The sequence below is a fragment of the Microtus oregoni genome, unplaced genomic scaffold, assembly GCF_018167655.1.
Source record: "Microtus oregoni isolate MIOR12 unplaced genomic scaffold, Mior012 000109F_ref0000275, whole genome shotgun sequence".
In the NCBI taxonomy this organism is placed as follows: Eukaryota; Metazoa; Chordata; class Mammalia; order Rodentia; family Cricetidae; genus Microtus; species Microtus oregoni.
Window position 1 is genome coordinate 2502477 of NW_024544727.1, and position 17949 is coordinate 2520425.

General features: G+C 44.3%; 1 protein-coding gene across 1 annotated transcript in view; it reads left to right on the forward strand.

Annotated features, from left to right (window-relative positions):
* Window positions 1–973: 973 nt before the first annotated feature.
* LOC121443603 (RNA polymerase II subunit A C-terminal domain phosphatase SSU72) overlaps window positions 974–17949 on the forward strand; it is a 31498-nt gene continuing 14522 nt past the window's right edge. The window contains exons 1-2 of the mRNA XM_041645423.1: window positions 974–1197; window positions 14105–14248. Coding sequence (XP_041501357.1) covers window positions 1118–1197; window positions 14105–14248 — 224 coding nt within the window. The 5' untranslated portion in view covers window positions 974–1117. The remainder of the gene's footprint in view (window positions 1198–14104; window positions 14249–17949) is intronic.

Consider the following 17949-nt stretch of genomic DNA (forward strand, 5'->3'; position numbering starts at 1 on the left):
GGGCAAGGGCCTGTAAGCCTCTTTGTTTACCGAGTTCTGGGGTTAAAGGGATGAGCCACCATGCCCAGCCCCATTTCTCCTCTTTTTTGAGACAAAGCTCTCACTAAACGGGCTTCCATAGTGAAGCGATCTTCCTGTCACTTTCGCGATGAGCTGAATAAGAGGAGCCGGTTACCTCACAAACTCTTTCTGAAAAGTTTCTGCACCCCGATAAACTTCTCTGCAGATGCAGCAATCCAAAACAGACTCAGAAAAACCCGAGGTTTAATGGATTAAAGGCTCCTAAATGATTTTCCAACCCCCCAGAGAGGGGATGGAAAGAGACCAGAAAACCCACATATCTGGTTTCTGGCGGGCACTAAAATACCCTGTTGGAGTGGTCTTGAGCATCTCTGGGGGTGGGGTCATCATTCGGCAGACCTTCTGAGATGTGGCAGGGTTTGGAGAGGTCAGAGGGGACGGGGCTTGGGGTGGACCTTCCACCGAACATTTAGAGACTCTCTGGGTTTATGGATGCCAGGGGCTGGGGTGAAGCTTCCACCGAACCTTCTCATTATCACTTAAATGTTAAGACTTCAAAGGGCTCTCCAAGGGAAATGAGGAACTTCCGGAGGAAGTGATACTCGTTATAGAGACGGGGCGTAAACAAAGTGCTGGCTCGCAGCTCGAAGTTGATGGAGTGGCCACGGAGGAAACCGGATTGCGAGAGGGTTTCCCCAGACCGTAGGAACTGCCCGAAATTTCCAATATTGCGCAGGCGCTCCGCCCAGACTGTCATCAACGGTGAGGACCATTTAAGACGCCCCGGACGTATGCGCGGCGGACGTCACTGCCTTTTCCGGCGCGGGTGCTGTGACGTCAGATGCCGGTATAAACGGCCCCGAGCATCGATCTTAGCTACTCTCGCCGTAAACTCACGCAGCGTTGTCCGGTCGCTCTCCCGAGCCTGCAGCAGTGCGTAGTGCGTGCCCGGGAAAGCAGCGCTGACCTCCGCACGTACCTACGTCGTCCTCATTTCCGCGTTGCTGACTTCCGGTTTCCGCCATCTTCCTCGGGCGGAAGCCGGCTTCTAGGTGGGAGCTCCGTAACGAGCGCTGTGGGTAGTGCGATCGGTGCCATGCCGTCCTCGCCGTTGCGGGTGGCGGTGGTGTGCTCGAGTAACCAGAACCGGAGTATGGAAGCACACAACATCCTCAGGTAGTGCAAGCTCCGTCTGCCTTCCGCCCCTCCCTCCATCCCTCCTTTTATCTCCTCCGTAGATTCCTGCCCGGGTCCTGACCGTGCTGGGCCCCGAAGGTCGGGCTTTGCCCGACTTTTGCAGCCGTTTCGACCCCCCAGCGGGCTGCGTGCGCGCTACGCCCTCCTGTAGGGTAAGCTTTACCGTGAAGTTGGTCTTAGGCCCGAATCGTTCGCGGTCACAGGAGCGTCAGTCCCAGTACACCCAAGAGCTGGCGAGCCTTTCGCGGCCTGTCTGCGTGCTGGCCTCGGGCAGCTCCCGTACTGGACGGAGAGACCAAGGTCTTCTGTGCTGCGAACGGTGCCCGACGGTTGGCTTTCCCGTGTGTGTCGTCCTGTCACATTCGCTGGAAAGCTCTCAAGACATCAAGATGGAACGAGTCTGGAAGCCACCACCGTGACCCGAGTTGTCACCGTCAGGAATTAGTGTTCGTTGCTATCAGCGTTTGCAAGTCTCATGCACAAGCCGCCACTCCCACCCCATAACTCTAGGTGGTAATTTCTGGAACACACAAATACATTTGGGTCTGTAGTAGCATCTCATATTTCCTTCCGAATTCACCTGTGTCTAATACGGCATTTCTCTTTGATTTTGAAGATAAAATATTCTTCAAAATCTCCAGACAAAATGAGAAACCGATGCATTTGCATTACAGGTAAAATATGGTATAAATGTCAACTTTGATAGTACAGTAGAAACATCTTTTTCTCCCTGAGTTAATTATTTGCTAACTTTTGAGGTTTTTGTAGCTTTTATTCTTTGACAATTTCATACCCCCTTTCCTTCCCAAGACAGGGTCTGTGTGTAGTTCTGGATGTCCTCGAACTCGATATATCGACTAGACTGGCCTGAAACTCAAGAGATTCACCTGCTTCTGCCTCCCCGGTTCCCAAGTGCTGGTATTAAAGGCGTTTTGGCTGTCCTCGATCTCACCCTTCACCTGCCTCCCTACGTTAGGATTGCTAACAGGAGTTTGCCACCAGACCAGACCGTCTCACCTTTTCTTAGAGAGCCAGGGTGCTAGCTGCCGATCACCTGCAAATTCTAAAATTTCACTCTTCCTAACATTTACCACATAGATCAATGAGCGGTTCTCAGCCTTCCTAATGCTTCGATTCTTTAATACAGTTCCTTATGTTGTGGTGACCCCACCACCACCACCAATTTTTTTTTTTTTTTTTTTTTTTTTGGTTTTTCGAGACATGGTTTCGCTGAAGTTTTGGAGCTTGTCCTGGAACTAGCTCTTGTAGACCAGGCTGGCCTTGAACTCACAGAGATCTGCCTGCCTCTGCCTCCCAACTGCTGGATTAAAGGCGTGCGCCACCACTGCCCATCCCCCCCAACCAAATTTTATAGTCGTTGCTATTTCATAACTAATTTTGCTACTGTTCTGAATTATGGTGTGAATATCTTTGCTTTCCGATAGATTTAGGTGACCCCTGTGGAAGGGGTTAGGAGCCACAGGTTGGGAAACATAGACATAGTATTTACTTGGTAGCTTTGTTTGTTTTACAGGTGATAGCATGCTTTGAATGTTACCAACATGGATTACAAAGTGTAAAGTTAGCTTGGGCTATAAGACCTGGATCTCCAAAAGAAAATGTGGTGGGGTGTCTCATTTCATCATACCCTCTTGGATACGTATTTCATCGTATCTCTCTCGGCCAAGGTGACCTTGAACTAAAAAAATTCATCTTGCTTGGTGTGCTAAGATTATAAACATTTGATGCTGTACACAGATGGTCCTTGAGACAAGGTCTCTCTTGATCTTAGGAATCAACTCAGGTCCTTGTGTTCATGCGGCAAGCACTGCAGTGACCAGTCTTCCATTACCCCACTTTTTTGTCTCATTTCACACTGTAGCCCAGGTTGGTGTGAAGTTTTGGCGCTCCTGCCTCAGCTACCTCAAATGCCAGGACTGCAGATGCAGTCCGCTGTGTTCTGTGCTCCCCACTTTTTGCATTTTTATGAATTCAATTTAAATTACATTTATTCATGTTTAATGAACGAGGGTGGTTACAAAGCTATCAGTAACCAGAGAGATTCCAGGCAGCCATTGATTTTTGTTACTGTTCTATTAGACATCATGTGATTTTAATTTCTGTCACAACTCCTTGTGTAAATATCTTTGTATAGCTTTTGATTACTTTTCTAGTATAAATTGCTAGAAATGAGATTATTGAGCCAAATAGTTGGTATGTTCCACATTCTTAGTTTTTAAACTCTGCTTTCCAGAGTAGTGCATGATCAAAGTTCCCATTGCCTCAGTCTCAGTATTCTTAAGACCAAAATAGGGGAAAATTTTTGTTTTTCTTTTTCAAGATAGGGCTTCTCTGTGTAACAGCACTGGTTGTCCTGGAACTTGTTTAGCAGACCAAGTCATCAGGCTTGACAGGTCCCTTAACCTACTCAATCATCAACTGTGTTTTGTTTTTTGAGATAGTCTCAGTCTCCTTGGCTGTTTTAGGACTAGATCCACCTGTCTCAGCCTCCTCGTCAATGCTGGGATTAAAGGTGTGAAGTTCTAATCCTTCTGCCTCCACCTTCCAACTGTTGAGATTATGAATTTGAACCACCTTGTCTACCTTAAAGTTTACCAGTTTGTTCTTTTAGATGCTGACCTTGAACGCACAGAGATTCCCTGCTTCTGCCTCTCAAGTTTTGAGACTAAAGATGTGTGCCTCCACCACCTAGCAGTGTTCTGGTGCCCACCTTTAATCCCAGCACTCGGGAGGCAGAGACAGGCAAATCTCTGAGTTTGAGGACAATCTGGTCTACAGAATGAGTTTCAGGGCAGCCGAAGATACACAGAGGAAACCCTGTCTCAAAAAGACAAACAAAAAATATACTTCAAATCCCAGCACTCGGGAGGCAGAGGTAGGCGGATCTCTGTGAGTTCGAGACCAGCCTGGTCTACAGAGCTAGTTCCAGGACAGGCTCCAAAGCCACAGAGAAACCCTGTCTCGAAAAACCAAAAAAAAAAAAAAAAATATATACTTCAAGAGGACAACAGGCTAGGCAGAGATAGTACACATCTTTAATCCCAGCAGAGCAAGTTCCAGGACAACCAGTACTACATAGAGAAACCCTGCCTCAAAAATCAAAACAATAAGAAAAGAGGACAAGGCCGGGCGGTGGTGGCGCACGCCTGTAATCCCAGCACTCGGGAGGCAGAGGCAGGCGGATCTCTGTGAGTTCGAGACCAGCCTGGTCTACAGAGCTAGTTCCAGGACAGGATCCAAAACCACAGAGAAACCTTGTCTCGAAAAAAACCAAAAAAAAAAAAAAAAAAAAAAAAAAAAAAAGAAAAGAGGACAACAGGCTGAGCCTCGACTGGAGTGCTGTCTACTGCCTTTTATTTATGGGTTGCTAAGGCAGAAAGATCTAACCCTTTAATTTTATTATTAGCCAGACTTTGATTTCGTCTGTGGTCTCAGTAGGCTACGCTCCTGGTCCTGATTTTTTTTTTTTTTGGGCTGGCATGTATGCGTATGCACTACTTGTATGCCTCGTACCCTCACGGGTCAGAAGAGGGCATTGGGTCCCCCCAGATGGTTGTGAACCACTGTATGGGTGATGGTATTAGAACCTGGGTCTCCTGAAGAGCAACCAGTGTCCTTGACCATTTATTTGACTGTCTCTCCAGCCCTTTGCTCTTTGTAGTCGGCTGGGACACAGTGCCTGGCCCACAGAAGCTGCAATTTTAATTATAAACACTCAAAATAAGCTGGCAATAGAACTCAGAGATAGAATAGAAGCCTAGTATGTCCAAGGTTATGGGTTCAATCCTAGAACTTCATAAACAAAAGAAGACAAAGCTGGGGACAGCATAGATCAGTAGCATGCTTATCTGCACATAGCCCTGGATTTGATTCTTAGCATCCCATTAAACACAACTAACTCGATGTGACGTGTGCCTATAATCCCAGTACTTAGGACGTAGAAACAATAAAACTAGAAGTTGGTTGTAGGCATTAATTACATAGTTGCCAAACGTGAGAGAGACCGAGACAGTCTTAAGATAGATGGCCAGGCAGTGTGAAGCCTGGCCAAGTATGTTTAAGTCCCTGAGTGGGAGAAACAAGCTTAGGAGAGTTGGTCTGGTGAGCGCCTCTGCCAGGGTACATTCTCAGAATTGTTCATCTTGACAAGCGTGTGTGTGTGTACCTGTAATGGGGTGTTTGGAGGTCGGTGTCAGGTAACCTGTTACTCTAACATACAGTTTGAGACACAGTCCTAGTGGACCTGGAGCTAACCAATTAGCCAGACTGGCTGATAGCAAACTCGAGGTTAGCTACTATCACCACAGATTACAGCCAAATACAACCATAGGCCGTTGTTGGTTGGTTGGTTTGGTTTATTTAAAGATATTTTTCTTCTTAATTTTTTTGTTTATCAGTGTTTTGTTTGCATGTGTGTCTCCATGGGAGAAAATAGGAGCCTAAGAAGAATCCAGAGAACTGGAAGAAAAGTTATCAGCTGTGATCCCAGAAGTCCTTGATTTGTGGTAGACTGTGGAATGCCAGTGTCGTAGTGAGCATATGCTGTGGGCCACCAGAGTTGTGCCATCCTGTAGCTGGTAGCAACTGACTCAAGATTGGAACATAAGCCACTTTGAGGTGCTGTGAGTTCCTCTCTGTTCTTGAACCATGTTATCCAGTCTTTCACAGGGAGGTGGCATAAACCGTCTCCGCTGTATGGTTTTTGGTTCTTGATATACTGTAAGAGAATGAACTAGAAATTGTTTAGGTACATAAAGAACTTGGAACTGGGCAGGAGAGGTGACTAAGGTTAAGAGCAATGGCTGGTCTTCCAGAGGTTCTGAGTTCAATTCCCAACAGTCACATGGTGGCTCACAACCATCTGGTGCCCTTTTATGGCATGCAGTTGTCCATGCAAGCAGAACACAGTATGCATAAGAAATAATTTTTTTTTTTTTTTTGAGACAGGGTTTCTCTGTAGCTTTGGAGCCTGTCCTGGAACTAGCTCTTGTAGACCAGGCTGGCCTCAAACTCACAGAGATCTGCCCGCCTCTGCCTCCTGAGTGCTGGGATTAAAGGTGTCCTCCTGACTAAATAAATAAGTTAAAAAAAAAAAGAAAATAAAAAACTTGGAACCAATATACTTATATATCCCAGCATTGGAGAGGCTAAAACATAAGGATCATAAACTTGCTGTCCTCCATAGTGAGAGCCTTCCTTGAAAAAAAGTGTGTTGATGCATACTTAGACAATTGCCCTATACTTTAGGTAGAACAAGGTGTTGAGGTTTAACTCCCATGTGGGCTGTACAGACCCTGTTTCTTTTTTTCCCATTCATTTATTTATTTATTTGGTTTTTCAAGACAGGGTTTCTCTAGTTTGTCTTGCAACTTATAGACCAGACTGGTCTCAAACTCACAGAGATCCGACTAATTCTTCCTCCCATGTGCCGGGATTAAAGGTGTGAGCCATTATTACCCAGTTTAGACCCTTTTTCTTTTCTTTTCTTTTTTTAAATATTTATTTATTTATTATGTATACAATGTTCTGTCTGTGTGTATGCCTGAAGGCCAGAAGAGGACACCAGACCTCATTACAGATGGTTGTGAGCCACCATGTGGTTGCTGGGAATTGAACTCAGGACCTTTGGAAGAGCAGGCAATGCTCTTAACTGCTGAGCCATCTCTCCAGCCCCCCCCCCTTTTTCTTTAAAAAAAAAAAAAGCCGGCAAGTGGTGATGCACACCTTTAATCCCAGCACTCAGGAGGCAGAGGTCCATAGATCTCTGTGATTTCAAGGCCAGCCTGGTTTACAGAGTGAGTTCCAGGACAGGCTCTAAAACTACACAGACAAACCATGTCTTGAAAGTCCAAAGAAAGGAAAGAATAAAAGGCTACAGGTCTTACAAACATGCCTCCCTGAGAACATGTGTACTTTCACAGGTTTTAAGGGACTGTCAGCTAGTTTTTGTTTCATTCCTACAAAAAAGTAGAATTAAGACCAAGAAATTGCTAAAGAAAATGGACTTCTGTTTAGCTATGATTGGTGAGTACGTCAAACTTAGTAATAGCTTTAACCACTGGAAAGTTACAGGCTAAGTAGGATGATGTCTTGGGAGTAAGGCACTTCTTTCCACCTGACAGCCCGAGTTTGAGTCCTAGGACCCACATGGTAGAATATGAGAACCAACTCCCACGGCTTGTCCTCTGACCTGTACGTGAGTACATGCTAAGTAAAAAGTAAACATAATAAGTGTATTTAAGAATTTATGTGTCTGGCTTAGTGGCACACAACTTGAATTCCAATACTCAAGATACGAGTAGGTGGGTCTTTGGGAGTTCGGTCTTCATAGCTAGTTCTAGGCCACCCAGGGCTACGTGGCAAACAGAACCAAAAAAGTTTAGAATTGTCTTCTTAACCTGTCTTTGTAGGTGAGAAATAGGTAGAGCCTGTACTTTGAAATTTTTCTAGTGATAGCATAAATTTTGTCAAGGTATTTCCAAAGAGTTTTACTTTCTGTTAGTTGATGTTTTGGTTTTTTTTGTTTTTTTTAATATTTATTTATTATGTATACAATATTCTGTCTGTGTGTGTATGCCTGCAAGCCAGAAGAGGGCACCAGACCCTGTTACAGATGGTTGTGAGCCACCATGTGGTTGCTGGGAATTGAACTCAGGACCTTTGGAAGAGCAGGCAATGCTCTTAACCTCTGAGCCATCTCTCCAGCTCCAGTTGATGTTTTGTACCTGTGACAGATGACTAAGAAACACTTGAAGGGAGGAAAGATCAGGGCTTAGTTTCAGTCCATGGTCATTTGGCTGTGCCATTTTTGTCCTATGGTGAAGAAGGGCATTGTGGAGGGGACCTATGGAATAGAGCTGTTCGCCTCTTCACTCACGGTGAGGATAAGAGACATTCATGGTGATTTATTTTGTCCAGCTAGGCTCTGCCTCTTGTTTCTTTCCTCCTCCCCAGTAATGTCATCAAATTATGAATCCTTTGTATTAGCCCATCGGTGAGGTTGGAATTCTTTGTTTTTGTAGACAGGTTGTCCTGGAACTTGCTCTGTAGACCATGCTGACCTTGAACTCCTGCCAAATGCTGAGATCTTCCACTCCAACACTGGGCCCACACCAAACCGTCTCACCAGCCTTGAAACATTAGAGGGCTGGTGGCCTGTGAACAGTTGATTTGGGTTCTACAGACATGATGTCATCAGCATTTTAGAAATCAGACTGATAGTGCTGGATAATCTTGAGTAAAGATGACAGGATTGTAGCACCTATTGTTTAGAGATGTATTTGCTTTTACAGGCAGTGGATTCAGGATTTCAGTCTATTAAAATCATAATTTAAACTCTCATCATTCCAAAACATTAAGAGTCAAAAAAAAGGTCAAAACTATCAGAACCTATGCTGACAATTTGAGCATTTTCTTTGGTGTACATGTTGGTATTTTACTTTCAGTCTTTGGTACAACAATTAAACAGCTTTTTTCCTTAGTGTAGCACTTTCTACAACAAATTCACTGATAGGTTTTTGATAGGTGTGGATGACATTTATTTTTCTGGAAGATTAGGTAGAATAATTGCCCTCCAGACAAAGCTGTTGGTTGTCAGGAGTATTTTTATAGCATTCATTGCCTTTATGTAAGAAGCAGATTGTCACCATACAAAATGGGCTGTTAATGCCAGTTTCAGAAGCTTCAGAGAAAGCAGAGCTTCTGTTGCTAATTAGCCTTTTTGCCACCTGGGAACAGCTTTTGGGGGCGGGGGGACAAACTGCATTGCCATTTATTTTTAAAAAGAATGATTAAAAGTAATAGTTCAGAAAGTTGGAGTGGGGAGGCAATTGTAATATGATGGCTGACCATGCAGGCAGCTCTTAGACTTCAGCCACATCAAGACTAGGTCAGGTTGTTCTGGAAATGATGTGATTATAGGAATATAGATAGATTAACTGGAGAATGTTCCCTGTGGAAAATCCTGCACCAGCCTTACAACCCGTTAGGGAGTTGTCATGTCTGTCCTGCTCTCTGCAATGTTTTCGGGACCTCTTTGGTCTGTATAATGGTTATGTTGTGTGTATTTGAGGCACCTCTGACTCATGCCTTTGTTTTGTATCCTAGACTAGTTTAAAAATCTTGATTCTCCTGCCTCTCTCACCCTCTGATTACCTGAGACTTCAGCCTTGTGCCACAGAGCCCAGCTCTGTCTCTTTTAGTACTTCAAAGGAATGACCAAAACAAATGAGCCTTATGCATCCAGCTTTTTGCTTTTGCCTTTTTTTTTTCTTTTTTTTTTGGTTTTTCGAGACAGGGTTTCTCTGTGGTTTTGGAGCCTGTCCTGGAACTAGCTCTTGTAGACCAGGCTGATCTCGAACTCACAGAGATCCGCCTGCCTCTGCCTCCCGAGTGCTGGGATTAAAGGCGTGCGCCACCATCGCCCGGCGAACCTGAGTCTTCTGCAAGAACAAATTTTCTTACTGTAAAGCCATGTCTCTAGACCTCATCCTTGTTTTGTTTTAAAAACTCTCATTGGGGGGCTGGAGAGACGGCTTATCGGTTAAGAGCACTGCCTGCTCTTCCAAAGGTCCTGAGTTCAATTCCCAGCAACCACATGGTGGCTCATGACCATCTAATAAGATCTGGTGTCCGTTTCTGGTCCGCATGCAGGCAGAACACTGTATATTTAACAGATGCATCTTAAAAAATAAAACAACAAACAACTCATTGGCTTGAAGAGGCAAGTCTTTTTCTTGTGAGCCTTAATCCCAGCCCTCATGGAGAACACACCCAACTGGAACGCCACAGTTTGGGTGTGTGAACAATCTAAAACAGGACTACAACATCAGTCTCACCTGACCTTCAAGGTGTGTGCCACCGCACCTCCTTCTTGTTTGTTTTCCTGAGACACACCTTTCCATTGCACATTAGCCAAGTTTGTAAGAACATTGTTTCAAATTTAAATTAAGGGGACCTTCTGCTTTGACCCTGTCTGATATCTCTGTCACCTTTTCAGTTCTGATGAACACCTGGTGTTTGTTGCTTTCTAACTCACTTTTTGTTGGAACGTTGGAATTTTTGTGTTTTCAGTTTAATAGCTCAGGCATATGTGGACTCTGGGTGTTAATGATTCTGTTTTAGGGTGTGTTTCTTAGGTGTCATTCTGAATAGCTCAGGATATTCTAGAAACACAGGAACAGACCCAGCTTTTATCAACCTCAGGGACCTTAGCTGAGGTGTCCCAACTTAAATATGAACTGCTTTTTTCAGAACATTTGCTCGTTTGTTTGTTTAATTGGGACAGGATTTCTCTGTGTAGCCATGGCTGTACAGGAACTAACTCTGTAGATCAGGCTGGCCTCAAACTCAAGAATCTGCCTGTCTGCCTCCTTGAAGGCTGGGATTAAAGGTGTGCACCACAGCATCCAGCTAGAATTAATTTTTTTTTTTTCGAGACAGAGTTTCTCTGTAGCTTTGGAGCCTGTCCTGGAACTAGCTCTTGTAGACCAGACTGGTCTCGAACTCACAGAGATCCACCTGCCTCTGCCTCATGAGTGCTGGAATTAAAGGCTAGAATTATATTTCTGCTTTTGTGAATTCTTTGTAAGTGATAAGTAGTGATACAGGACTGTGTTGCTTGGCACCAACTCTCTTTTATTTTGCCCTCTCTGCTACTTCTTGGAAACAGTTCTTGGAAATGATGGTTAGACCTGTAAAGAACTCTGCATAGACTTATAACCAAGTGGTTTGTTGGCTTCTGACCTTTGTGATCACAGGCAGCACTCTGTGAATGCCTTTTCTGTGGCTTTGTGTCTGTCTGACTGGGTTTCTATAAGTGAAGTTCTTAGGTGTGGACTCACTACTGAAGTCCACAGTCACTTATTTACTTTATACCTGCTGCATGCTACCGTGTGATACTATCTGATCGGTCCTTCCTTGTTGCTGACTCCCTAAGTGACTCAGAGCCGGGCGGTAGTGGCTCATGCCTTTAATCCTAGCACTTGGCAGGCAGAGGCAGACGGATCTCTGTGAGTTCGAGACCAGCCCGGTCTACGAGAGCTAGTTCCAGGACAGGCTCCAAAGCTATGGAGAAACCCTGTCTCGAAAAAAAAGTGACTCAGAAACCGAGCAGAGTTTTCTGCTTTCTTCCTTTTCACCCCTTGCTTTATAGACCAGGCTGGCCTTTAACAACAGATCCACCTGCTTCTTTCCCCTGAATTCCAGGATTAAAGGTGTGTGCCTCCTCGCCCAGCCCCGTCTTCATTAATTTTTTTTTTAGGGTTTTAATATGTATTATAGTTAGGTACAACCTCAAATTTATGATCCTCCTGCCTTAACTGGTGGTGTAATGGGTTCTCATCACTGCCTCTGTCACCTTTCACTCCCTTAAATGGACTAAGTTGAAAAGTGGTACCTGTGTGCTGTTGTGGAAAATTGTTTGTTTATGCTGTGGAGCATTTGTTTAATGATGTAAACGTGTGTTTCTTTTGTTTATACTGTATTTGCTTAACTCTGTGAAGCTGTGATTCTTTACCTGTCTAAAACACCTGAGATTCTAATACACAGTTGAGCGACCAATAACAAGGCAGTAAAAAGGATAGGCGGGACCGGCAGGCAGAGGTATAAATGGGAGAAATCTGGAGCGGGAAGGAGCCAGGAGAGAACAAGGGGAGGAGGATTTCAAGGGTCTGCCGGCCACCCAGCCACCCGTGGAGTCAGAGTGAAAGTAGGATGTACAGAGAGAAGGGAAAAGCCCAGAGGCAAAAGGTAGTCGGGGATAATTTAAGAAAACTGGCAAGAAACAAGCCAAGCTAAGGCCTGGCATTTCTAACTAAGAATAAGCCTCCGTGTGTGATTTTACTTGGGAGCTAGGTGGTGGAAGCCAAAAGAGTTAAAAAAAAAAAAACAACAACAACAAAAAAAAAAACCCCATGCAACAGCATGTTTTGTTTTTCTCTTGTACATGAAATAGAATATTTGACGCGTAAGGGTCATTTCTTTCCCAGTGATGTTATGTCCGAGTTATTGTCCCTTCTGTGGAATTTTTAGTAACGTTACTTTGTGGTGGATGAATCTATAGTAAGCATGGTTCTCTGCACACCAGATGGTGAGCAGCGTTCTTACCCAGTTTGACAATGAGATGTTTAAAATAATTCCAAATGTCCGGAGTTACAGTTAAACAAATGAACAACAAGAAAAAAACAAGAGAATTGTGTATGGTGGTGTAACTTCTAGACCAGCCAGATGTTTGTTCTGAATTACTTGTTGGCTTGAGCTACACAGTGAGATCCTGGCTCAAAACAACAACAAAAATACAAAAAGGCTTTACATGGTGATGCTTGTTAAAAATCACAACTAGCTAGGCGTGCTGATACGAACCTATAATTTTAGCACTAGGGAGTTAGAGGCTGTTGGATTTCTGTGAGTTCAAGTTCATCCTGATCCACACAGTAGTTTTAAAGCTGCATAGTGAGATACCGTCCCAGCATTCGAATTGTATTTGGGGAATTGGAGAGATGGCTCAGTGGTTGGGAGCATTTATTGATTTTGCAGAGAACCTGAGGTCAGTTTCCAACATCCATATAGTGATGTGCAACCATCTGCCACTCCAATTCTAGGGAATCCACCCCTTTAAATTTTTTTTTTTTATTTTAAAGAATTACACTTTTGCTGCCAGCCTGATCTACAAGAGCTAGTTGCAGAACAATCTGGGCTCCACAGAGAAACCTTGTCTCGTAGAAAAAAAAATAAAATTACACCTTTGTTAAGTTTTAAAAAAAAACCAGGTCAGCCAGGCTTTGTGGCACAAACCTTTAATCCCAACATTTGGAAGGCAGAAGCACGTCTTTAATCCCAGCACTCGGGAGGCAGAGGCAGGCTCTTGAGTTTAAGGGCAATCTGATCTACATGGAGACACCCAAGTCTTAAATAATAAATAAATAAGGGCAGGCTGGGAGATGGCTTGTGCAATTCTGAGGGCCTGAGTTCAGGTTTCCAGCACCCACATAGCAGTCAGATGTGTGTTTATATGTGAAACCCTGTACTAGGGGCAGGAGTGTGCGGGAAGAAGAGAGGTGGATCCCTGCAGCTCTTTGGGCAGCCAGTCTAGAGGAGCTGAATTTCAGGTTCAGTGAGAGACAACCTCACACCCCTGCTCCCTCCACCCCCCAAAGGTGAAGGAAAACTAAGGAGCATAATGTTGTGGTTTTCACATGTGTAAGTGTGCACACCCATGAGAACCTAGGTACACGTGCACTAAGAAGCAAATACCTAAAATCATGTTCTTAAGTACTTTAAATTTCACTTTTTATTGTTTTGTGTTTTAATATCTTTGAATCTTCTGAGTATGGTAGCATGCCCAGTGTACGTGTGGAGTCAAGGGACAACTTAGAAGAATTGATCTCTGCTCTCACCACGTTAATCCAGATGCTGAAGTTAGGTTCTCAGGCGTCTACAGCAAGTGACATTTCACCACCTACAACAGGGTTGATGGGAGGGTCAGCTGGTAAAGGCACTGGGTACCAAACCCGATGACTGAGTCAGTCTCCAGGGTCCACGTGGTGGGAGTAGAGAGCCAGCTGTAACAAGATTTTCTCTGACCTGCACACGTATATCATGCCGTGTGTGGGTGCATGCACACACACAAATAAGTAATGTAATAAATTTGTTAAAAAAAAAATAGATTGTGTAGCAGCACATACACTAAAACTGGAATGATACAGAGGTTAGCATGGCGCCCGCAAGGGGGACTTGCATATTTTTAAAGCCTTCCATATTTAAGAGAAAGAAATGGTTGTTCTTTTTTTCTGTTTTGTGTCCCTTGGTATGAGAACTTTATGTTTTAATCCAACTGTGATGTTTTTTTCTTCTTTGTGTCTTCCAGCAAGCGGGGTTTCAGTGTCCGGTCCTTTGGAACAGGAACTCATGTGAAGCTCCCAGGACCAGCACCTGACAAGCCCAATGTTTATGACTTCAAAACCACATATGACCAGATGTACAATGATCTCCTCAGGAAAGACAAAGAACTGTATCCCGTGGCTGACCCTTAGCGAAGCAGGGTGGTCTTCTGGTGGGTGTGGTTTGTGACTGGAAGTCACTCTGACCCCCCCACCCTGCAGGGTGTGTTGAGGTGAAGCAGGATCGGCAGATGTGTTCTGGCTTATGTGCCTATGGTGCCCACATCAATCCTTTCTTATTTATGAGAAGTCAGCTTTGGTTTTGTTCTTTTCTTTTTTCTTTCTTTTTTTTTTCTTTCTTTTTTTCCCTTTTTTTTTTCCTGTAAATTTGAGACAGGGTCTAACTATGTAACCCTGCCTACCTTGGAACTCACTCTGTAGACCAGGCTGACCTTGAACTCAAAGAGCTACTCCTACCACTGCCTCCTGAGCCCTGGGATTAAAGACGTGCAGTGCCAGCCCAGTGAAGAACTCAGTTTCTTTCCTTTTGCCTACTGGAGAGTCAAGAGTAGTGATTCTCAACCTTTGGGTCATGACCCTTTCACAGGGTCATCTAAGACCATCAGAAAACATTAATATTATGATTCATAACAGTAGCAAAATTGCAGTTAGGAAGTAGCAACAAAAACAGTTGTGGTTGGTGTCAGCACAACATGAGGAACTATATTAAAGGGTCCCAGCATCAGGAAGGTGGAGAAGCACTGGCTGGAGGCACACCTTGATGTGGTTGGTCGACCAGAGGCAGTGGGGCAGAAACTTGAGAGTGCTAGTGCCTTCCTCACACTGCGGCTGCCCAGCTGCGCTTCTGCAGAAGTATCTGCTCTCCAACATGTCTGTGATCTCAGCCTTTGGGAAGTTGAGGCAGGAAGATTGCTGCAAGTTTTGAGACCAGCCTGGGCTAGATAGTTTGAGGCTAGCTTGGGCTATAGCACAAGACCCTATCTCAAAATGAAAACAAAATATACTGTGTTTACCTAACAAAGCATGGAAAAATAAAGTCTTCTGGGAGAACTTTACTTCAGAAAGAGTCACAACAGTCCGAACCCTATACTGTAGACTCATGAGGAAAGAAAAAGTTACTTTAAAATAGCTTTTCCATACCGTGCTCTGCAATGGTTAAGTCCATCAGTGCTCCAGGTGTTTGAGTTTTACGATAACCCCCATAGTCTCTTGAACATTCCCACGTTCATATGTTTAGCATGTGTTAGGACTCTGAGAGTGACCCTAGTCACTTCTCAATAAGAATTCTAGGTGCTCAGAGTGGAACCCTGAGATTGACCCTAGTCAGTTCTCAGTAAGAATTCCAAGTGCTCATAGTGGGGTCCACATAGTCTGAGCAGTGGGTGTGTGCACCAAACAACTTATTTTTTTCCCTTTTGGTTTTGGGGATCAGACCGACAGCCTTGTACACGCTAGCCTAGGCTAGTACTGCACCACTGAGCTATCTCTAGATCTAAAACTTTTTTTATAAGACATGTTTTTACTGTGTATTCCTGGCTGGTCTGTAATAATCTGTATAGACCAGGTTGGCCGCGAACCTAGAGATCTACCTGCCTTTGCCTCTGTCTTGCCTGTAAACTCCTGGGTGCTGGATTAAAGGTGTGGGCCTCTGCATCCTGCCTTTTTTTATTTTTTTCCTCCTCATCTATCTTTTCACTTGTGAAGTTTCAGTCAGGGTTTACTAAGATTTCTAAGCTGGGTTTGAACAAACTCTAGCCAAGGTAGACCATAAATACATTGCTCCTCCTGCCTCACCTTCCCTCCACGAGGCTGCAGAACTATGTGACTCCAGACAGCACTTTGTCTCCATTTTCTTATATTCGTACATAGTTGCAAATTTTAATATAACTAAGATTTAAGCTAGTGAGGAGTCCTGGCTACTCTGGAAGCTGAAGCAAGAGGATCGCTTGACCCCAGAGTTCAAGGCCAACCTGGGTAACTGGGAGACAACCTCACAAGAAAGCATGGTCCGGGCATTATGACACCAGTCTCACTCAGGAGGCTGAGATGGGATGGTCTTAAAACTTTCTCAGAAGAATATAATAAACTAAAGATGTTTTTGTAGGTGCAGAGATGAATTGGGTAGCTTGAAGGGTCTCAGATGCCTTCTAGTGAAATATAAAGCCTTGTGATCCCTACATCTTTGCAGTCCCCGCCCTGCTTCCCAGTCCTTTCTCAGCTGCAGGCCGCAGTTGAAAGGTGGCCAGTGGAGACACAGGCATTTCTTGTTAGCTGCACTCAGTACGGTTGGGAGTGTTTGGGACTGTGGATTGGGCCTTTACCAACGTGATCCTGGGATCCCAGAGCACATCTGGTACTTTTGACCCTACTCAGAAACCCAGGAACCTGAACTTGGAGGACTGAGAGCTGGTTAGAGCAGGCTGTGTTCTGCTCGTCCTTGTCCAAAGAGCTCATAAGTGGGGGGTGTCTGCACAGCTTCTTCCTGAAGCCTCTTGGGCGAGCTTGGTGTTCCTCTCCTTTCCGTTAGAGTCATGGTAAGTATTGCCATAAAATCCCAGAGGGTCTCATTTGGGGGCTGGGTATTTTCTTAGCCCTAGAGAAAAGTTGAGATTTTATTTTTTATGTTAAATGCCTGTGTACCATTAATCTTATTGTGAAGCCTTGGCTGCTTTGAGTTTGGTTTTTTTTTTTGTTTGTTTGTTTTGGTTGTTTTAAAGTAGGGTCTGTATTATGTAGCTGTGCCTGTCCTGGAACTTACTGTGTAGAACAGGATGGCCTCTGGATTAAAGGCATGCATTTATCATGTCCAGCTCTTACCTACTTTTGAAATTTCTTCAGTTAGTACTATTTATTTTTGATTCTCTTATTTATTTTGTGAGAGAAATAGACATACAGTAATGCACATATCCATACTCCTTTATTATAAATTAAATTTTAATATTGATGTCAGCTGACTTCCCTGTTCCTGAATAGGGTGGCTCTTAGTATGTTTTACAAGAATGAAGTTTAGCCGGGTGGTTATAGTTCACGCCTTTAGTCCTAGACTTGAGAGGCAGAGGCAGGCAGATCTCCGAGTTTGAGGCCAGTCTGGTCTACACAGCTAGTTCAAAAGCAACTGGGGCATTTACACAAACCCTGTCTCAAAAAACCAAGAGAAAACGATAATGCAGTTTAGGTTTCAACTATTTAGGGAGTTCTAAAAGGAGTGAAGACCGGCATCAGGGAGCAGGATCTTTATACACAGGGCGGGTATAAGGGTCAGTGGCTGCCTCTTGGAATGTACAGACTATCCAGAGGGGAGAATGTGTTGGGGACAGGGTGGCAGGCAGAAGAGCTTGCGACGACTTTGGTAGTTTGGCGATGTCATCGGTATTTGCCTCTTGAGTACCTTCTAGGCAGGTTATTTACCCCTCGGTCAGTCCTCAGGAAGCTTGTTCATGTGGGTAGTATATTGGTCTAGGTGTGGCCAGAATGTACCCAGAGCTTTGCTGTGCTGTTCTCAGTACTATCTCTGGCCAAAAGAGATGTCTTCCAGGGAACTGTCTGTACGTGGCATCAAGCCAGGTCGGATAAGGGCATAGTTGGGATATGTGGAGGGGAGGGTAGAGGAAGGAAGGATCACTGTGTGGGGATTGGGGAAGGAGTGGTACCCTTCTTTGAAAGGTAACCCTGATAGCATTCCTTAGTCAGTAGTAAGTGCCCCTTCCTGATCTTGCATAAAACCCATAGTTTCATAGTGCAAAGTTAGAAGAATATTTTATCATGTAACTCAGAAACACTCAGCTTACATTTTCAGTTGGTAGAGGATTTT